The 21,005-nt window shown below is 63.7% G+C and overlaps 1 protein-coding gene across 1 annotated transcript; it reads left to right on the top strand.

The window, feature by feature from the left end:
* Positions 1-1,780: 1,780 nt before the first annotated feature.
* On the top strand, positions 1,781-20,896 carry MBTPS1 (membrane bound transcription factor peptidase, site 1). Its single transcript, XM_056135852.1, has 22 exons — positions 1,781-2,095; positions 3,500-3,757; positions 5,453-5,656; positions 5,939-6,049; positions 6,168-6,277; positions 7,091-7,207; positions 7,514-7,581; positions 9,236-9,338; positions 11,702-11,853; positions 11,929-12,090; positions 12,167-12,311; positions 13,344-13,532; positions 14,032-14,204; positions 14,418-14,533; positions 14,787-14,943; positions 15,643-15,767; positions 16,805-16,882; positions 17,808-17,948; positions 18,096-18,227; positions 18,638-18,764; positions 19,587-19,717; positions 20,322-20,896. The coding sequence occupies exons 1-22, from the start codon at positions 1,933-1,935 to the stop codon at positions 20,516-20,518; spliced, it is 3,159 nt and encodes a 1,052-aa protein (XP_055991827.1). The 5' UTR covers positions 1,781-1,932; the 3' UTR covers positions 20,519-20,896.
* The last annotated feature ends 109 nt before the right edge of the window (positions 20,897-21,005 follow it).

The raw sequence follows: 21,005 nt of genomic DNA, 5'->3' as shown, positions 1-21,005 counted from the left end.
CATCAAGTCTCCGATCACTCGTTGGAAAAGATCCCTGCCCGTCGCTGGGTACTGCCCAGCTTTGCGCAGTGACGGAACATGGGGACAGCCCACACGTTGACATGCATGGGTGACTAGAAACACGATGGAATCCTCTGCAGCTGTGGGAAAAGGTGAAATGCATTTCGCGGCCACGTGGGTGAATCTGGGCGGCTGTCGTTGAGCGAAGGAAGTCAGAGGGAACTTGACACACGCCAGGTGATCGCGCACATCTCAGGCGTCTTACGAGAAGCGAAGCAGAGCGAGGGCCAGGCGGTAGCAAGGACGGCGAGGCGTTGACCTTGAGAACAAGGTTGACAGAAGGTCTTGGCGTGGGGGCGCAGGTGCAGGAATGGGGACGCGGCGGAACCCTGCGCTGGGTGCTGCTCCGAAGAAGGAAGCGGGGGAGGGGGTCGAAAGTTAGTACAGATTTTGAAACAGTTCTGGGCCTTTTCGGTACTCCTGGGTCGTAAACATTTTCGAGTCCGCTAGACGCCGTGCCTGGAGCGCTGCCTTCGCTGTTCTCCTGGAGGCAGGAGGGCACACGGGGAGTCTCTGAGCAGCGGTCTGATGCCCTGAGCCACCGGAAAGCCGAGGAGTCTCAAGGGCTCTCCGGGCCTTTGAGTCGTGCTCCCCCGCTGGGGTCCGGGTTCCGGGGTGACCGTGGGGGGCAGGACATTCCTCGCCTGCCTCGGTGCGGAAGGCGCCCCTCGGCCCGCCTGCCCGCACAGTGGACGCACCAGCCACTTCCTGTCGGTGCCGGGCCTTAGCCCTTCCGGAGATGATCTGATTTCATAACGTGCAGAGTTGAGATTTCTTGTTTGAAGCTTCTGTAAAGATTAATGGCAAGTATTTTTCCAAACTGTTTCCATGGGCTTGGCAGGATGCGTTTCAGAATCTGGAAAGGTGTCGTGCGAGGGCTCTCGTTGCTCTTGTTTGGGGGCCGCTGCCTGGACTCCCGGGACCCCCGATTCTGGCCCTTTCCGCTGCCTCCCCTGCCTCGCTGGACTGATTTGATTTGGCTTTATTTTTGGTTTTGGGGCCACACCGGTGATGCTCGGGGGTGACTCCCGGCTCACACTCTGGAATCACTCCTGGCGGTGCTCGGGAGACCTCGTGGGATGCCGGGGAGAAACCCAGCAAGGCCAGCGCCCCCCTCCCCACCCCCATGGCTCCAGCCCGTGCTGGGATGATGTTAACACAGTGTTTCCTGTGGAGGTGTTAAACGTGTATGTCAAAGTTGATTTGATTTTAAGTATTTTATAGTGAAAAGGGTTTGCCTGAGAAGGTGAAATCTATGGGCCGTGTCTGGGGAAAGGTCCGGGGAGGAAGGGTTTCAGATAACGGAGACGGGAGGAAGGAAGGAGCCGGCTGCTGCCTGTGGTTTGCTGCCAGGGTGTCGGGGGCTTCTGTTACCCGCGGCTTCTCCGCTGTTCTCGTCTGCCTTACTGGTCTGTGTCCCTGCAAGAGGGAAGAGTGACCCGGATGAACACGGAGCGCTGGGATGCCCCCGGCTGTCCACCCGTCCCCGCTGTCAGATGCTGGTGTCTCGGCCCAGCCTGGGCGCGCTGACGCCGTGTCCACGCGCTGCTTTTGCCTTGCAGGTCGGCTCGCAGTGTGACTGCCCAGCCCCGGGACGACCTTGTGTGGCGCCAATGGCTCGGAGGACTCACTTGTGTGGCCCGGAGTGAGCCGTGCCTGATGGCCAAGATGGAGAAGAAACGAAGAAAGAAATGAAAGCCGCTCCTCGGGCCCGGCCACGGGAGGCCGTGACGTCTCACGCTCTTTGGGTTGGACAGACTTGGAACGGCTCGTCAGTGATGTCTCGGCCTCCAGCTGAAACGAAAATGAACTAATCAGGGGAGGAAACCGTGTGATTTGAATTTATGCAATTTTCTGACCACAGTCACCGCCATGAAGCTCGTCAACATCTGGCTGCCCTTGCTCGTGGTTTTGCTCTGGGGGAAGGAGCACCTGGGTGACCGGCTGGGGAAGACCGCATTCGAGAAGGCCTCCTGTCCCGGCTGCTCCCACCTCACCTTGAAGGTGGGCTTCTCCTCAACGGTCGTGGAATACGGTAATGACCTTGTGCGAGCCGCCGGCTTTGCCTTTCCGCCTCTCTCCCGACTGTCATTGTTGGAGGTGCCAGGGCCCCGGCTGGAGGCTGAGCCCCCATATGTCAAGTCACGGTGCTTCTGTGTCTGCACTGGCCAAGGCCTCAGGGTGGGCGATGCCCCCTGGCCGTGGTACCTTGTGCCCCTCTCCGGGGCTGCACTCGGCTGGCCAGGCAAGTTGCACCGGTCGGGCCTGCCAGGGCAGTGCTTGCTGCTGGTCACTGGTCACAACCCCTCTTTTGTGGTCATTCTCACCCCTTCCCTGGCGTGCTGCTGGGGCTCATAGGCGTATGTGGGGGACCAGTGTTTGAACTCGGGACCAGATGCTTGCACAGCAGGTGCTCAGTGCTCTGGTGCTAGTCCTCTAGGCCGTGATGCTGTTTTCCATGTCTAGGACCCCAAATATGATTTTGCTTATTTGGGGGGCCTCACAAGCCCAGGAGACCTGGAGGTTCCTCCCGGTAGGCTGTTGATTCAGCACAGGGACCCTTGGTACTGGGCTTCCCGGCCACCTGGCTGTGTTTGGGGGGACTGGGTGGCACTGGGGAGTGAACCTGGCTTGACTGCGTTCGAGGCCCCGGACTTTCTCGGCCTCAGGGGCCTCCGAGTTTCAATAGCTTCCGCACAGAAGCATTTCTCGTCTTTCTGTGGCGCCAGGTTCGTGGCTTGGGCCCGTGGCACCGAGAGGCTTGCTTGTGAGAAGCAGGGTGCCGTGTTCTCCGCGAGCACCTGCCCCGGGTCCGGACTCTGGAGGGCGTAGCCCTGCCACACGCACAGACTGCAGAGTTTTTTAACGCACTGTGATTTACAGAGTTATCCGTGATTGGGTTCCAGGCCCACGGAGTTCCGATACCCATCTCTTCATCGGTGGTCACTTCCTCCACCCGGCCCCCAGTTCCCCTCCTGTCCTGCCTGCCTCTGCCCGGCACTCTCTTCCGTGGTGCTCCTGGTGGGTCTCGTGCCGTCACTCTGCCGCCTTCCTGCCACCCTCCTGCACCAGAGCGGCCCCCCTGGCACTGTGTGGCAGTTGCCGATGGACCCTTTGTCTCTCTGAAGAGTTTCCCCGTTGGGAAAGTTGGTTTCTTTGCCGGACACTCAAACTCGTGTTGACCTTAGCGTTTGGAGACCAGCCCCGTGCCCAGCTTGGAGCGCTGTCACTGCTGGGAGTGAGGCCGGGCGTCTTGGCACGCCTGCTGCTTCCTGAGCTCTGTGGGAGGTTCCAGGGTCACTGCATTTTTTTTCACTGGGAAAATTCTTGAGCCTGGCGCCTTAGACCACTCGGCCATCCTGACACTAGGAAAATTCTAGAGAAGATGCTTTCCGTACGCGTGCGCCAGGTCTGACTTCCGTGTGGTTATCGATTTCAGAATATATCGTGGCTTTCAACGGATACTTTACAGCCAAAGCTAGAAATTCCTTTATCTCAAGTGCCCTGAAGAGCAGCGAAATAGACAATTGGAGAATCCTACCTCGCGACAACCCGTCCAGCGACTACCCGAGCGATTTTGAGGTGATCCAAATCAAAGAGAAGCAGAAGGTGGGGCTGCGGACGCTCGAGGGGCACCCGAACATCAAGCGGGTGACGCCCCAGCGGAAGGTCCTGCGCTCCCTCAAGTTCGCTGAGCGTGAGTATGGCCTAAGGGTTCCCACCCTGGCTCCCAGGCTCGGGTCACGGGGCCTCCTGGAGTCTCCGCAGACGGCCCGGGAGCCGGATGCTGCGGCGAGACCCTGCCCGTCCTCCGGCGCATCGACTGGGAATGTTTTCTTGGCAGAAACCTCTGTGTGTTTTTCCTTTTTTTTTCTGTTTTTGGTTTTTGGGCCACTCCTGGAAGTGCTCAGGGCTTCCTTCTGCCTCTGCGCTTGGGAATGACTCCTGGCGCGGCTCGAGACCGTGTGGGATGCAGGCCTTGAACCCGGGTCGGCTGAGTGCAGGGGAAGCCCCGCCCTCTGTGCTAGCGCTCCGACCCTGTAGAGACATTTTTAAAGAGAGGTTTCGAGCTGTTCAGACGGAAGCGTGTGGAGCCGCAGGTAGACCAGGTGCCGACCGCCGCTGCTATCCTCCTCGGCCACTCTCAGGGTGCCTGGGGCATCCACTGCCTTTGAGCCCTGCTCTGCGTGGACTTCGCGTCCGCTTCTCCTCCCGGGGGCCTGGCTTTCCCCTGGGTACCTGCCTCTTTCTCTGAACGGCGCTTCCTGGGTGAAGCCCGGCTGGACCCCTCCTTTGGATGTCCTGGGCTGCTCAGGCCGGATGGAACAGACCGCAGCCCCCGCCCTGGTTCTCAATATTGTTCTTCCGTAAGAACTTCCAGAGCTACCTTAGACTGTTGACTTAAAGAGCAGGATCAACACGGGCAGCTCACTTGGCCCGTGCGGACAGCTGCCCGGTGGAGCCACGGCTGTTTCCCAGGTCTCTTTACTTTGCGTGGGTGTGGCCTGGCATGCCGCCAGCCCCGGGTTTGATCCCCAGCACCACGTATGGTCTCCTGAGTGCCGCCAGGAGTGATCCCTGAGCACCACTGGTGTGGCTCAGTTCCGCCAACAAATCTTTATTACTGCAAGTTTGCTTTTTATTTACTTTGAGGGTTGGTCGTCTTGTTTGGGGGCCACACCAGCAGTGCTTGTGGGGACTCCGCAGAGCTGGGTGGAACTCCTGCTGGCCTGCTGTGCCCATGGGGCCTCTCGACGCCGCGCGCCGGCCTGGCTTTTAACACTGATTGGAATTGGTTTTTCTTAGTATAATTTAGTCTTGGGCCGGTGAAAAGGAAAAACTTTGTGGTATTTCTTTTTCTCCCTCCATTAAAAAAAGGGTATTTACGGATAGTGAAATCGATGTTTTTCAGTGCTCAGCGTGCCAGATTTTATTTGGCACCGTTGGGTTTCTGCCAATAAAATCAAAATGTGACCTCGCTCACCGTCACAGACGGTGCAGTTCCGCTGGCGAAGGCCAAGTCCTCACAGATGGGCTGCGGACGCTGAGCACACACAGCTGCAGAGGGCCTGTGGCTGCTGGCCAGAGAGCAGGGCAGCTGCCACTGTGTACACAGGCGTGCGCACACGTGTGTGTGTGTGTGTGTGTGGACTCACGTGTGCATGCATCTCGCGCCACCTTTCCTCTGCTGGTTCCGTGAGAGCAGGTTGTTGATGAAAAAGGGTGAGTGTTCTGTTTTAGCATCCCAATCTACTGTTTGAAACGTGGTTTCATCCGTTCTTCTCTGCCTGACGTGGGTTAGAAAGTTCCAGATGAATGGCGTCCTGTGGCATCCAGCTGCCGTCATTCCAGCAGGGTCGGGGTCCCTCTAACCTTCTCGTCTGTGCTCTAGCTGACTCGGGAGCACCCTGTAACGAGACCCGCTGGAGCCAGAAGTGGCCGTCGTCTCGCCCCCTGCGCCGGGCCAGCCTCTCCCTGGGCTCCGGGTTCTGGCACGCCACCGGGAGGCACTCCAGCCGGCGGCTGCTCAGAGCCATCCCGCGCCAGGTGGCCCAGACGCTGCAGGCAGACGTGCTGTGGCAGATGGGGTACACAGGTGTGTGCTTGGACCCCCGCTCCCCTCCCCTGGGCGGTGGTGGCTGCCCGCGGCCTCGGGCCCTGCCCTGGTCGCAGGCGCCTGCCGTGCCGGATCGCGACTCAGCCGCTTGCCTTCTGTGTCCCGGCACGGGCTGTTCCTGCGGGGTCAGAGCTGTTCTGTTGGCCCTTGAGTCTGGCTCTGGCCAGGCTGGGCCCTGGGCATCGCCTGACCCTGCGCTGAGGGGCCCAGGAGGGACAGAGGCCAGAGACGGAACCTGGTTGTGCTTGCTTTGGGACCCAGGTGCTAACGTCAAGGTCGCCGTCTTTGACACCGGGCTGAGCGAGAAGCACCCTCACTTCAAGAATGTCAAGGAGAGAACCAACTGGACCAACGAGCGCACCCTGGATGACGGTGGGCGGGGCGTGCAGGGCGGGGTGGGGGAGCGTGGGCAGGAGCAGGGGGTGGAGGGTGGCAGGGCACCTGCGGGGTCGGCAGATGTACCTTGACTTCTTTTTCCTGGCGTCAACAGGGCTGGGCCACGGCACATTCGTGGCGGGCGTGATCGCCAGCATGCGGGAGTGCCAGGGCTTCGCTCCAGACGCAGAACTCCACATCTTCAGGGTCTTCACCAACAGCCAGGTGGGCAGTGCCGCGAGGAACAGGAAGCGCCGGGAGCGGGGCTCTGCCCTGGGTCCCCGGCCGTGCTGTCGGTGCTGTTCTGGCACTGACCCTGCTTAGTGGCGCTGCCCTGCTCGGGAACCCGGGTCGCTGCCAGGCTGCGCTCTGGACGGCCCAGGGCTCCCGTCTCCTCGCGTCTCTGTGTGCTGCCTTTGCCTGGTGGGGCCCTGCAGGCCTGCGCGCTCCCAGCTCCGAGCCCCTGCCTCTTCACGGTAGTTTTTGTGTCGGAGCCAGAGATGGCTCCCCCGGCCTCCACCCTGCCCAGAGCCCCTCCCCCGGAGACGGCTCCCCCTGCCTCTGCCTGCTGCTGCTCACCTGCTTTCCTGAGCATCCCCGGGGTCCTTTCTTCATTTCTCCTGTCTTCTCCTTGTTGACTGGGCTTCTTGTTGTTGTTCACGCGTAAGAAAACCAATGATGGAGACCAGTGACGGCGAGGGGCCCCTGAGGCTTGGGGACGCAGCCCTTCCCCCAGTCCAGTTCCAAGGGCCTAGATGTCCTGGTGGAGCATTCTCTCCAGAGCACTGTTAGTTCCTGGGTTTGATTTCTGAAGGGTTTGGTTTTTTGTTTTGGACCATGCCTGGCAGTGCTGGGGGACCACCTGGGAGGCCGGAGCTCAAACCCCGATCGGCCCCTCGCACGGCCAGCTGGACCCCGGCCGCTCCCGGAGTTTCCGGCTGCGCTTTGCTGCCAGGCAGCTGCGTTGCGTGCGGACGTGGCCGTCGCCCCTGCGATGGCACTGACCCCCTCCCTCCCGGCCGGTGTGGCTGTGCCCAGGTATCCTACACGTCCTGGTTCCTGGACGCTTTCAACTACGCCATCCTGAAGAAGATCGACGTGCTCAACCTCAGCATCGGCGGCCCCGACTTCATGGATCACCCCTTCGTCGACAAGGTCTGTTGCGCGCGCGTGGGGGGTGGGGGGCGGCCGCCCCGGCCTCCTGCCCCTGGACGGAGGGACTCGGGCGCTTGGGCTCCGCGTGTGAGAGGGTTCCCGAGAGCAGGTGGCGCTGCCAGTCGCCCCTGTGACTGGAGTAGGAACCCGCGGGGGGCGGGGGGGGCTTGCTGGCTGCAGCACACACACCGGCCCGACTCGGCACAGCGGACCGTGTGTCTGCCGGTGCTATGGCCACGTTTCCGGGCTGTCCCTGGGGCTCGTGAGTGGGACGGCCTCGCAGGGAGCCCCGTGCTTGTCGTGCAGGTGTGGGAGCTCACGGCCAACAACGTGATCATGGTGTCTGCGATCGGCAATGACGGGCCCCTGTACGGGTGAGTGTGGGGGCCTGCCCGCGGGCGCTTTCCTCTGTCGGTCTGTCTGCCTCTCTGGGCCTGGGGCGGCCCACTGCTTCTCGTGGAGCCTGACTGGGCGCAGGTGTCGTGCCGCCCGTCCCCGGCAAGTCTCCCTCCTGCTGCCTGTCGGGTTGCTGCTCCTCCCTCTGGCGTCACTGCTCAGCCAGAGCCGTGACTTCTCCCGTAGCCCCCGGTCCCGAGTCAGCGCCAGGAAGGCAGGAGGCCCCTCGGACAGGCGGGGCGGGAGGGAAGCAAGTGAGGGAACCAGCGTGGGGAACAGGAGTCAGCGGGCGCTGGTCCCAGCCCGACGGCGGGCGCGGAGCCCAGCAGCGGGGAGCGCATCGGCCCGCACGTGGCCGCCGGTTCAGTCCCCAGAACCCCAGACCGTGATCCCCGAGTGTGGAGCTGGGAAGCCGGGAGTGATGCCTGAGGATCGTCAGGCGTGCCCCTCCCCCGTGACAGGTGCTGGGGCGTCTGCCTCTCCCTCCTCTCTCTTCCACACCGCACAGGATGCCATTTCCGGTGTGGAAGCGCCTTTACAGGGGTTGCTGGTCGCCTCCTTCCGGGGGCTTGGGGGCCAGCACGGTGGTCCTCGACAGCAGCTCTGAGGCCCCCACAAAGGATAAAGAAGGTGGCGTCTGTCCTTGATGTGCCTCAGTCGCGCCGAGCGGAGACCTGCGTGCTCTCGCTTGCGTGTGCGGGGTCCCTGGGTGCGTGTGGGTGTGGGGGCTCCCCTTGATGTGCCCGTGTGGGGAGCAGGTGAGGCCCGGTCCTGACGCCCGTTGTGTAGGAGACGGTGCTCCTGGCCTGGCCCTGCCGGGCGGGGCTGGGACCCCTCGTGCTTGCTTGGCGGGCATCTGTCTCCCCGGGTGTCGGGTCCTGCCCAGGGCCTGTGTTGTGAATCCCTGTGCCCGTGGGGCGAGAGTGGGCGACCCACCAGGGCCTGCCTCCTCCTCCTCCGCTCGTGTCTGCCGGAGCAGGTTGTTTTCCAGCTGGTTCCTGCCCGCTTCCTGCAGGCAGGCGGGCCGAGGTGACTGGTGGGCCCGCAGCCCCTCGGCCTCTGAGCTCGGCCTCGAGCTCGGGCCCTGCCTGTTGCCTGGAGCTTCGCTGCCCTTCTCCTCTCTCCCGGCTGCCCACACTTGTCTTCTCAGTTTCCATCTCCAGAGACCTGGCGTTTTCTTGGAGGCTCCGTTCCCCCACCCAGACGTGGCCGTCCCAGAGACGCTTCAGCTCCCCTCTGGGCCTCGTGGTGTCTTGGCCCCTGCCCAGCGCCCTCAGGCCAGGGCAGCCGTGGACCTGTGGTGGGGATGGCCCGCTGGATTGCGGGGCCCGGCCTCCTCCCCGACCCCCTCCTGGCCTGGGCAGTGCTGAGGACAGCCCCATCAGCAGCGCCTGGTCATCCAGCCTGCGCCTGCCCTGCTCAGCTGTCCTGGGCTGCACCTGGCACTGCCCTTCTCCGCGCCGGCCCTCCTGGAGGAAGGTGCTGCCCGCACCTCGGGGAGACGTGTCCCAGCTTCTCTGCTCGGCCTCAGCCACTCATGGCCCCACGGGCAGGTCGTGCTGGTGGCACCAAGTCGGGCCATGGGGCCCGGCCTCTGACACACTGCTCAGTGCTCCTCCCATGCCGTTCCAGCACGCTGAACAACCCCGCCGACCAGATGGACGTGATCGGAGTTGGTGGCATCGACTTTGAGGACAACATCGCCCGGTTTTCCTCGAGGGGAATGACCACCTGGGTAGGCGCCTCCTTCCTCAGACTGGGGTCCCTGTCTCCGCACCTGTTTCTCAGCGTGCTTCCCACGGTCTGGCCATTAGGGGCTGGGGACTCCCGACAGCCCTGCCACGGGATCGCCCTGCCACCCTTCACCCTCCTCGCCCTCAGGACTGGCCTCCCGAGTCTGGGCACAGTCCTTCCTGAGCGTGTCACTGCCCTGCGGCTGGTGGCCGCTCCTCCACCACAGTGCTGAAGGCTCGCCTGATTCGGGGCCCCGCCTGTGTCCTGGCTACCAGCTCCTCCCTCCTCAGACGGGGGGCCAGGCCTGGTGGTGTGAGTCCTTCTCCCCATTTTAACCTTCTTTTTTTTGTAGGAGTACTGCTATTTATTCAGCCACTGATTGGCTAATTGAATTGTGCATGAATTCCACCTTACTTTTTTTTTTTTCATTTTTTATAATTTATTGAATCACCGTGAGAGCAGTTACAAAGCTTTTGGGTCTAAGTCTTGGTCATACAGTGAAACATCCGTCCCTTCACCAGTGCCCATTCTCCACCCCCAACAACCCCAGTATATCCCCCTTCCACACCCTCCCCTTCCTGGGGGGCAGATGATTTCCACATTACTCTCTCTCTACTTTGATCACATTCAATATTTTGACACCAGACCCACCATTATTATTTTTTTTTTGCTTTTTGGGTCACACCCGGCGATGCTCAGGGGTTCCTCCTGGCTCATGCATTCAGGAATTGCTCCTGGCGGTGCTCAGGGGACCATATGGTGTGCTGGGAATCGAACCTGTGTTGACCATGTTGGCTGCGTGCAAGGCAAATGCCCTACCCTCTGTGCTGTCGCTCCAGCCCCCAGACCCACCATTATTAATTTGAGATTTTACCCCAACACTCAGATCTGCTGAAAAGGCAACAATAGACAATTTGTGTTCTATTGCTGGTTATGAATAACATATGATGTCGTGTGGCTGCAGTAGGGCCACGCGATTTTGAAATTCCGAAATTTTAACACTTAAATCTGGAGGGATTTCTGCCAAAAGCCACTGGGTTTCGAGATTTGCTCCTGAGTCTCTGGGATCATGGCCGTTGAGCAGCTTGATCAGGAGCCAGAGAGGCCGTTCGTGGGCGATGACTTGGGGTCTCGTTGGGGTGGGGAGGACAGGCCCGGCTCCCCCCCATCCCGTGAGGCCCAGCAAGTTTTGTCACTGTGGGCCCAAGCCTGACTATCCAATGGCCTCTGTGGATGACAGCCACCAAGCCGCCAAGAGGGAACAGGTGGAGTGACAACACCCTTTCCTCCTTGGGGTGGCCCAGCAACAGTAACATACTGTGGGGTCTGGGCGCATTTCTGCCAAAAGCCACTGGGTTTTGAGATTTGTGTCTGAGTCTCTGGGATCATGGCTGTTAAGCAGCTTGACCAGGAGCCAGAGAGGCTGTTCATGGGTGATGACTTGGGGTCTCGTTGGGGTGGGGAGGACAGGACTGGCTCCATCCCCATCCCGAGAGGCCCTGCGTGTCTCGTCACTGGGGGCCCAAACCTGACTGTCCAGTGGCCTCTGAAGGATGGCGGCCACTGGGCCGCCAGGGGGAAGAGGCCAAGGCACGAAACCTATTTCCACCTGGGTTGGCCCAGCACCGGTAACCTACTGCAGGAACAGGATGAATTTCTGCCAAAAGCTTTTGGGTTCCGAGATTTGTTTCTGAGTCTCTGGGATCGTGGCCATTAAGCAATTCAATCAGGACCCAAAGAGGCCTTGCCTCCAATTATATAGCTGAGCTGGAGGTGGTTTGTGGGTGTGTCTCCCACATACCTAACTTTTGGCTCTTTACTTTCTTGGTAAACTTTGCCCCAAGTTTTTGGGGTCTGGCCAAAGGCACAGCAGCAATTTTGGGGTATCTGGAAGTCTGAAGGCGCCATCAGGCTGCTGATGCACTCGCCTCACAGGTACAGATTGACCTGCTGGTGGCACCACACCCCCTTAACCTTGTTTTTGAATTGTCCTGACTTCCGTTTTGGTTGGCAGCCGCAAGGGGCAGTGGTCGGGATGGGTTCTGGGTCGATCCCAGCGGAGCCTGGGGCCTCTCATGCAGAGCCACACGCCCGCCCTTCGAACACGAACACGTGCTGGCCTCTTGCTTGTGACATCGGTAAGGGAGAAATCCGTTTTTCCCTGTAGGCCGGCATGTCACAAGCTTAAGCCCGCTGATCTAAACGGGACGGCACCGTTGCTGTTAGTGTCAGGCACCCCCCAGGCCGTTGTCTCCCTTCCCGGGCGTGTGTGGCGTCTGAGTGCCCAGCGTCCACCCTGCGTCTCGACCCTGTGCCCTGCACGGCCGCAGGAGATGCGGGTGGAACCGGCGCTTTCGTCCCCAGGAGCTCCCAGGAGGCTACGGCCGCGTGAAGCCGGACATCGTCACCTACGGCGCCGGGGTGAGGGGCTCCGGCGTGAAGGGGGGCTGCCGCGCCCTCTCGGGGACCAGTGTGGCCTCGCCGGTCGTCGCCGGTGCCGTCACCTTGCTCGTGAGGTGAGTGTCGCTCCGCGGGGGCCGGGGCGGGGCGGCGGGGCGGGACGCGCTGAGAACACGCGCGCTTCCCCGCAGCACGGTGCAGAAGCGGGAGCTGGTGAACCCGGCCAGCATGAAGCAGGCGCTGACCGCGTCCGCCCGCCGGCTCCCTGGCGCCAACATGTTCGAGCAGGGCCACGGCAAGCTGGACCTGCTGCGCGCCTACCAGGTCCTCAGCAGCTACAAGCCCCAGGCCAGGTGCGCCGCGCGGGGCGGGAGGCGGCGGCGGGGGGCGGGGGCCCCTTGCTCGCCGTCTGACGCGCGCCTCTTCCAGCCTGAGCCCCAGCTACATCGACCTGACCGAGTGTCCCTACATGTGGCCCTACTGCTCCCAGCCCCTCTACTACGGAGGCATGCCGACCATCGTCAACGTCACCATCCTCAACGGCATGGGCGTCACGGGCCGAGTCGTGGACAAGGTGAAGCCCCCGCACTCAGCTGGCGCCTCCTCTGGGGGCCCCTCCCGGCCGGACTGCCACGTTGAATTCTGCCTCCCGTTTCCGCCTGTGCTTCAGGGCCCGCTCGCAGCTATTTTATTAACAAACGCAAACGGGCCTTTGGGTTCACGAAGACGGTCCGTGCTTGAGTTTTGTCTCAATTTTTGCTGCTGTGTAGAGAGCACCAAGGGTGGACACGGCCCGGCACCCCACCCTGACCTTGCCGTGGTTTCTCAGCATCTTTCCCAGCCCTGATGTGGAGCAGTGGTGTCTGCGTCTTTGTGTCCGGCGGGCGGGTGTTCGGTCTTTCCTGTCTGCGTCTTTGTGTCCGGCGGGCGGGTGCTCAGTCTCTCCTGTGCTGGCGGCCCCCTGGTGCCCTAGTGCTTTTCAGCGACGGGCTCCTGACGCGTAGGCTCGATGCCTCATTTGCTCCCTCTCTCCCCTGGCTTGAACGATCTGGATTTTCGACTATAAGCCGCTTGTTGAAGTCTTTGCACTTACAACTTTCCCTGCTCGGGACTCTGGTTCACGTTGACTTCCCTCTCGGACCCGGACTCAGGCTGTGGTCAGTGTCCAGGCCCTGTCCCCCCACTCAGCTGGCGCCTGTCCCCACGGGCCTCCTCTTGGGGCCCCCTCCCGACTGGGCCACACAGCACACTCGCAGTGCTGCCTGCCATGGGGCCTGTTGTGCTTGTCCCGAGGCCTGGAGTGGAGCAGCCCCAGGGCCTTGGTGGCCTCTGCGGGCCGGCCTTCCCCAGGCCGGCTGCCTCCCCCGGGCGTGTGGCCCGCTCCCCCACTGCATCTGCAGGTCGCCTTGGTGGCCCTGAGCCCTGCCAGGTGCGGCCCCGTGACAGCAGAAGCCGTGAGAGAACAAGGTCCCTCCCCCGCCAGCTGTGGCCCTCAGTGTGTGGAGGAGACGCCTGGGCTCAGTGCAGGGTCCTCGGCTCCGGAGGCTGGTTCCGGTCCCCCGTCTGTGTCCCCTGACTGCCCTCTCCTGTCCCCTCTCCCCCGCAGCCCGACTGGCAGCCCTACCTGCCCCAGAACGGGGACAACATTGAAGTCGCCTTCTCCTACTCCCCCGTGCTGTGGCCGTGGTCGGGCTACCTGGCCATCTCCATCTCGGTCACCAAGAAAGCGGCGTCCTGGGAGGGCATTGCCCAGGGCCACGTCATGGTCACCGTGGCTTCCCCTGCCGAGATGGAGGTACGATCTCCCCTGGGCGGGCAGCGGCCAGCAGCTCAGAGCCCCGAGGCCTGGGTCGGGTTCTGCACCTCGTGCCCGCCTGCCCCGGCAGGCCCACCTCGGGCCACTTCTGTTTGGGTTTTGGGTCACACTCGGCCGTGCTCAGAGGTCACTCTGGCTCTGCACTCGGATCACTCCTGGTGGTGCCCAGGGACTATGTGGGACGTGGGGTAGAACCTGGGTCGGCCACGCGCAAGGCCAGCGCTGTCCTGTGGCTCCGGGCCCGTGCCATGTTCTCTGACTTGGATGTCTGTGCGAGGCCCCGGCCTGGGTTCGGGCGCCCTCTGCCGCCTCGGGTATTGTCCGAGACTCAGGATTCTGAGCAGAAGAAATTCCGAAAAGTAAAAATGCCTTCCCACGGCTGGTCGCTTGAAACGCTCGTGTTGGCACTCGCGGGCGCAGGCGAGAAGCGCCTCTTAGGTGCCTGGGCGGGTGGGGCAGAGGACACTGTTTTCTCCAGTCGGAGCACGGCGCGGAGCAGACGTCGACCGTGAAGCTGCCGGTGAAGGTGAAGATCATCCCGGCCCCGCCGCGGAGCAAGCGCGTGCTCTGGGACCAGTACCACAACCTGCGCTACCCGCCCGGCTACTTCCCGCGGGACAACCTCCGCATGAAGAACGACCCGCTCGACTGGTGAGCCGCCCGCGCCCCGGCCGGAGCAGCGGTCTGGAGAGCACGGGACGGGAGGCCGGCAGCCGGCGGCGGGCAGGGGCGCCCACTGCGGGGCTCGTCCCTCCCCGGCCCCCTGCGGCCTCTCCTCACGGCCTTCCTGCAGCCCCCACTGAGGCCGGCGGGGCTGCTCGGGGCGGGCCCGTGGGAGCTTAGCCGCGCTGTCCTCGCCCTCAGGAACGGCGACCACGTCCACACCAACTTCAGGGACATGTACCAGCACCTGCGGAGCATGGGCTACTTCGTCGAGGTGCTGGGGTCCCCGTTCACCTGCTTCGACGCCAGTCAGTACGGTGAGGAGCGGGGGGGGCGGGGCGAGGGGTCGGGTGTTTGGTGCTGGGGCCGATGCGACGCGCGGGGCCTGTTCATCTTGGTCTCACTTGGGGGTCTCCTAAGTAATGCTGGCGAGTCACTGCTGGGGCCTGAGGACGCGCAGGGCTCCCTCGGGGGTGGGGGGAGCACGGTTGATGCGGGGAGCACTCGACGTGAGTCCCTGCGGGCCGTCACACTCCCCGTCACGCTGAGTCTGGGCGCGGGCGCCCGCAGGCACCCTGCTCCTGGTGGACAGCGAGGAGGAGTACTTCCCCGAGGAGGTGGCCAAGCTGAGGCGGGACGTGGACAACGGCCTCTCGCTCATCGTGTTCAGCGACTGGTACAACACGTCCGTCATGAGGAAGGTGAAGTTCTACGACGAGAACACGAGGTACTGTGGCACCGTGTTGGGGTCGTGTGACCGGGCGGGGCGGGGGAGCTGGCCGTGTGCCCGTGCCCGCGCTCTGCCGCTGGACCCGGCTCTGTGTCTGCGCCTCCCCTGTGCTCCCGAGAGGCGCGTCCAGCGCCTTCCTCGGAGCCCGGCGTCCTGCTGCATTTGGCTCTCGTGGTTTTCTCGACCACACTGGCCATGCTCAGGCCTGACTCCTGCTCTGTACTCGGGAATCATTCCTGGCGGTGCTCAGGGCACTCACTGTGTGGGGTGCCAGGGATCGAACTAGGTTAGCCACGTGCAAGGCCAGCGCCCCCCCCACCCCCCGCGCTGTCATTCCAGCCCCACATTGGGGGTTTTTTGAAACCGAGAGGCTTGGGGCCCGAGCGATAGTGTAGCAGGGAGGCGTTTGCCTTGCACGCGGCTGACTTGGGTTCGGTCCCCAGCACCCCAGATGGTTTCCAAAGCACTGAGCCAGGAGGAGCCCCCGCGTGGCCCCAGCAGAGACGGAAGCCTTTGCTTCTGCTGCTGCTTCGCTCCGCGGGGCCTGTGACCCCTGGTGTGGCTCTGCCAGGCCCCGCCCTGCTCCGCCCCTCTCGCCCCCCCCTCGCTGACCTTCCCCGGGGCCCCAAGCCGAGCGCGTCCCAAGGCAGCTGTCGCTCAGACGCAGGTGCGAGTGGTGACGTCCCGCTCTCGCAGGCAGTGGTGGATGCCGGACACGGGGGGCGCCAACGTCCCGGCTCTCAACGAGCTCCTGGCCGTGTGGAACATGGGATTCGGCGACGGCCTGTACGAAGGGGACTTCACCCTGGCCAACCACGAGAGTAAGCTGGGCTGGGCGGGCTGGGGCCCTCCCCGCCGTGCTCTCGGCCCGGCTGGGCCGTCACGGGACAGTTCTCGGTGAGCGCTGAGGCCGCCTCACCGGCATCGTTCTCGGCCAGCCTGGTCTCCGGGCGCCTCTGTCGCCCACGTCCGATGCTTCACGCGGCGTCTCGGGGCCACTGAGCCGGCCCTTCCCTCCGAGTCCCCTCTGGGCAGCCCCCGCGGGTTCCTGCTGTGACACGCTCGTGTGTGCCGCCGCCTTGCACGCCCCATCCTGCCGCTGCCCCGGCCGAGTTTCTGGAGCATCTTTCTGTATCACCGTCATCCCGTTGTTCGATTTACTCGAGCGGGTGCCAGTAACGTCTCCATCGGTCCCAGCCCTGACGTTTTAGCAGCCTCCCCTTCCTCGTCTTTCCCAGCGATTGGCGGCTCTTTCGGAGTCAGGGGAATGAGACCTGTTATTGTTATTGGTTTGGGCATAAGGAATGTGCCACGGGAAGCTTGCCAGGCTCTCCCGTGCAGGGGGGACGCTCTCTGTAGCTGGCCGGGCTCTCCGAGAGGCATTTATGTATATATTTCTCTCTGATTTGTTGCCTGCCCTCTGAACCCCGTCAGACACGGTGTAGTAGTTATGAAAAAGGGTAGGAAGTGTCTTAGGATGCGTGGTCCAGAAAGTGGCCTGGAGCGTGGCGGCGGTTGGGTAGTGGAGGTCGGCTGCCGGGGCTGGGTCCCTTTGGGTGGGGAGGGCTCTCACCCGCCCCACTCCGGGGCGCCCCGAGTGGAAACAGCCTGGCTCAGAGTCCCTGGGTCATCTTAGGCGTTCTTATTACTGGCCCAAGCCTGGCAGCTCAGGCTTCTGCCATCTGCTCAGGACCCTTCTTTAAACTGGGAATTTGAGGTAGCTGCATCTCGCGATCAGGCCATCGTAGCAACCCCTCTTGGAGACGAGGGGCAGCTTCCAGAAGCACCATCCGGAGAATGCGTTGCACTCTGACCCAGGTGCCCCGGGCGGGGACTAACTCTGGCTACCTTGTCGCAGTGTACTACGCGTCTGGGTGCAGCATCGCCAAGTTCCCAGAAGAGGGCGTCGTGATAACACAGACCTTCAAGGACCAAGGTGAGGGGCCCTCCCCATGCGCCTGAAGGCGGCTCTTTGGGTTGCTTTGGCTTGGTCTCGGTTTGGTCTGGGGGTCACACCTGCGGTACTCAGGGCTCACTCCTGGCTCTGTGCACTGGGGTCACTCCTGGGTTCATCGTGTGCAGGGCAGGTGCCCTCCCCGCCGTGCTTTGGCTCTGGGCCCCGTTGGTGGAGTTTTGTTCTTCTGGTCGGTTTTGTTTTTGAGCCAGACCTGATGGTGCTCAGCACTTACTTCGGCTCCGCACTCAGGGCTCACTCCTGGTGGTGCTCAAGGGATGCTGGGCGTTGAGCCCAGGCCTGCCGTAGGCCAGGCAAGCCCCCTCCCTGCTGTACCATTTCTCCAGCCCAGTATTAATGTGTTTGATCATAGAATAATTTTACGATTTCCAGAGCACTGAGATTCTGGGAAAATGTTAACCGTGGTTTCAAGATTTTGGTTTTGGGTGGTGCTCAGGGCAGACTCCTGGCTCGGTGCTCAGGCATCGTTCCTGGGGACCATATGGGAAGCCAGGGATGCTGGGACAGCCGTGTGCAGGAATGCTCCCTCCCCACTGGTCACCGCGCCGGCTCCGTGTTTTGAATGCCTTAGCTGTGGGGGCTGTGAACACGTGAATTCTGGAGGCCGGGTTGCTGGGGACAGCTCCGGGCCGGATTCTGAGCTCGGCGTGTCCAAGGCCCGGGGTCTGACCCCACGTGCACTGCTGGGTGTGGCCCTCATCCCCACGTTGCTGGCCACACACACACACCTGACCCCCCCTCCCCGCCACCCCTGGCCCCCTTTGCTTACAGGCCCACATGGGGTCGCTGGGCTTGGGCTGGCGGCGGGAGCGGGGGGAGGGGTGGTGGTGCCGGCAGGGCGGCCCGGACGAGGCTCGTTGCTCCCCGCTCCTCTCGCTGCGCCCAGGGCTGGAGGTGCTGAAGCAGGAAACGGCCATGGTCGAGAATGTCCCCATTTTGGGACTCTACCAGACGCCGGCGGAGGGTGGCGGCCGCATCGTGCTGTACGGAGACTCCAATTGCCTGGACGACAGTCACCGGCAGAAGGGTGAGTGCGGGCGTTGTGGCCGCGCCTGTCGGGGCTCAGACTCCTGGGGTCCCGCTGCCCTGGCCACCCCGAAGCGACCCCGCACGGCTCGGGGCTGGGGGCAGGCCGACCATGGCCTCAGCCTCCTGACGGCCTCGCTGTCCCCAGACTGCTTCTGGCTCCTGGACGCGCTGCTGCAGTTCACGGCCTACGGGGTGACGCCGCCCAGCCTGAGCCACTCGGGCAGCCGCCAGCGTCCCCCCAGCGGCGCCGGCGTGGCAAGTCCAGAGCGGATGGAGGGTGAGCCCCCCGCACCCCAGGCGGCCACGCCTCCTCCTGCCGCTCAGGGCCCCAGGACCCCTGACTCCGCAGAAGGCCCCTGGGGCAGGAGACTCGGCTCCCGGGAGCCAGGAACCCGCCCAGCCCCCCGGGTCCCCTCTGCTCCCCGCAACAGTGGACCTGCCTTCCCGGGCCTGTGGGCCTGCTGGCTGTGGGCCCGGACCCGGGCAGGAGCAGCTTCTGCGGGAGCCCTGGCAAGTGCTAGTCTGAGTCGCCAGCTTCACTCCCGAGTGCTGCCGGTTAAGTCTCGGCGCTCAGGTGCCGCGTGCGTGGCGGCCGGGAGAGGAGGGAGGAGACACGAGTCACCAGCGTGTCTGCCTGAGTCACACAGTGAGACGAGTGTGACGCCCGCGGGCGCCGTCTCCCCCCAGGGAACCACCTGCACCGCTACTCCAAGGTCCTCGAGGCCCGCCTGGGAGGCCCCGAGCCGCGCGCCCTGCCCGCCTGCCCGCACCTGTCCTGGGCCAAGCCGCAGCCTCTGAACGAGACGGCGCCCAGGTGAGTGGCCGCCACGCCCAGTGGCTGCCTTCCTGGGTCCACCCTGAGGCCCGCGGGGGTGTCCCCCCTCCTCCTTCTGCCCCGGAGAGGGGTCTGTCCCCATGAGGGGAGTCTTCGCCCCTGTGAGGGGGCCTGTCCGCTTGAAGGGGGTCTGTCCCTGTGAGCGGAGTCGCTCAGGCACGCGGGGCTGTTCCGTCAGCCACCACAGCAGACTGCGGCCGGGAAAGCCCTCGCCGTGTCAGAGCAGGGGCTGGTCCTGCGGGCGGGTGCGGAGGGCCGGGGTGGTGGGCCGTGTGCAGCCCCTGAGCGCCGTGGGGTCCCGCTCCTCAGCGCGTCTCCTCCTGGAACTCCAGTCCCTGGTCACCTGCCCTGGCTCAGACGTGGGTGGCGAGTGGCCGGCTTTGGGTCGCACGCGCCGGTGACCCGCCGTGGTCTGGCGTGGCGGCCCAGCCAGCCTTTCCCGGGCAGCAGCCTCTCGGCTGGGCCCCGGTTCCCGCATGGCGTGTGGCAGCCACGTCGGGCTCCCGGAGCGGCGCCCTCGACACCCCGTGCCCCCGGCTGCCTCCCTTACGCCACATCCCCCGCGTCTGAGCTCATGCCCCGAGCCACCTGGGCTCTGCCTGCAGAGGGCAAGTGGCCAGTGTGTCCCGGGGGAGGCCGGGCGCCCCTGCCACTCAGAGGGAGCCTCGCCCAGGGCGTCTGCTGGGCAGGGGCGGGAGGGAGGCGAGGTTCTGTCTGGGGGCGGGCCGCTGGCGGCGTCCCTTCCCGCTGCCCGTCTCCTGGGTGGGCTCAGCACGGCTGGTTCTGCCTCCCGCTCCCCAGCAACCTCTGGAAGCACCAGAAGCTGCTGTCCATCGACCTGGACAAAGTGGCATTTCCGAACTTCCGGTCCAGTCGCCCGCAGGTGCGGCCCCTGTCGCCCGGGGAGAGCGGCGCCTGGGACATCCCTGGAGGTCAGTTCCCGACGCGTCCCTCGAGCGCCAGACCCGCACGGCGCCTCCTGCGCCCGCCCAGACCGGGAGCCCCGGGAGCCCTCCCGCCCCCCGCCCGGGCCTGACCGGGTCTGCTCCGTGCCGTGCCCGAGGGTCGCCGGGGCCGCGCGCCAAGCCAGGCCGGGGCTCTGCCGAGCAGGAGCGCGGACATGGGGCCGGCAGGGCCTCACACGCATGCAGCACACGCGTGAGGGAGTGAGCAGGAGGTCAGTCCGAGACCTCACAGTGTCATGCACGCACACACTCCCATGTGGAAGTGGTCTCAGACCCCCGCAGTCTCCCCTCACACACACGTTCGCACGCTCACACACCCTGCGCACACACACGTGGGAATGATCAGTCTCAGACCCCATAGTCTGCCTTCACACACACGCTCACACACATGCGCGCAAAGAGAAGTACATGGAAATGGTCAGTGTCAGACCCCGCAGTGTCCCCTCACAGACACGTACACGTACACACACACACACACACACACACACAGAGCAGTGGTCCGTCTGAGCCCTGCAGGGAGGCGTGGAAATGCTGCGCCCCGGCCTCCTGACCGCCCCTCGCTGTCCCGCAGGGATCATGCCCGGCCGCTACAACCAGGAGGTGGGCCAGACCATCCCCGTCTTCGCCTTCCTGGGGGCCATGGTGGTCCTGGCCTTCTTCGTGGTGCAGATCAACAAGGCCAAGAGCCGGCCCAAGCGGAGGAAGCCCCGGGTGAAGCGCCCACAGCTGGCCCAGCAGGGCCACCCCCCCAAGACCCCCTCGGTGTGACCCTCGGAGGGCCCGACCGGGAGAGCCAAAGAGCCCGGGGGCCCCTTCTGAGCGGGCCGCCAGGTGACCCGCCCGCTGCCCCCTGGGGACGGGGCCTGGGGGGCCCTGCCCCTTCGGGCCGTTTTCTCTATTTATTGTGGAAAGTCACTTTAAAGACTTGAACTAAGCGAAGCTATTTTTGCGTCGATGGAATGCGGTTTTTTACTCGCCTCCCGAGGACTGGCGCGGACCCCACGCCCGCCGCGCGGTCCGCAACAGAGACCTTGGCTTTATTTTTCTAAGTATCACCCGCCATCCTGTTTTGTAATTCGGGGTTGGATTTCACCATTGTCGGTGAAGAGAATTCTCAATAAACGTGCATTACCCGTCTGAAGCAGACGCCGCGTGCCCCCTGCTCTCTGTCCCCAGCCCCGCGGCCCGGTGCGTGTCCCGGCCGTGCCCCGCAGCCTCCCCGCCAGGTCTGCCCTCCATACACCTCGGCACAGCG

This window comes from Sorex fumeus, unplaced genomic scaffold (genome assembly GCF_029834395.1).
Source record: "Sorex fumeus unplaced genomic scaffold, SorFum_2.1 ptg000122l, whole genome shotgun sequence".
In the NCBI taxonomy this organism is placed as follows: Eukaryota; Metazoa; Chordata; class Mammalia; order Eulipotyphla; family Soricidae; genus Sorex; species Sorex fumeus.
The sequence above is the reverse complement of the archived record's forward strand: the minus strand, read 5'-3'. Positions and strand labels throughout refer to the sequence as shown.

Coding starts and splice junctions, on each gene's coding strand:
- MBTPS1 (XM_056135852.1), top strand. CDS start 1,933: ATGAAGCTCGTCAACATCTGGCTGCCCTTGCTCGTGGTTTTGCTCTGG. Junction 14,534..14,786: donor CTTCGACGCCAGTCAGTACG/GTGAGGAGCGGG, acceptor GGGCGCCCGCAG/GCACCCTGCTCCTGGTGGAC. Junction 18,228..18,637: donor AAGTCCAGAGCGGATGGAGG/GTGAGCCCCCCG, acceptor GTCTCCCCCCAG/GGAACCACCTGCACCGCTAC.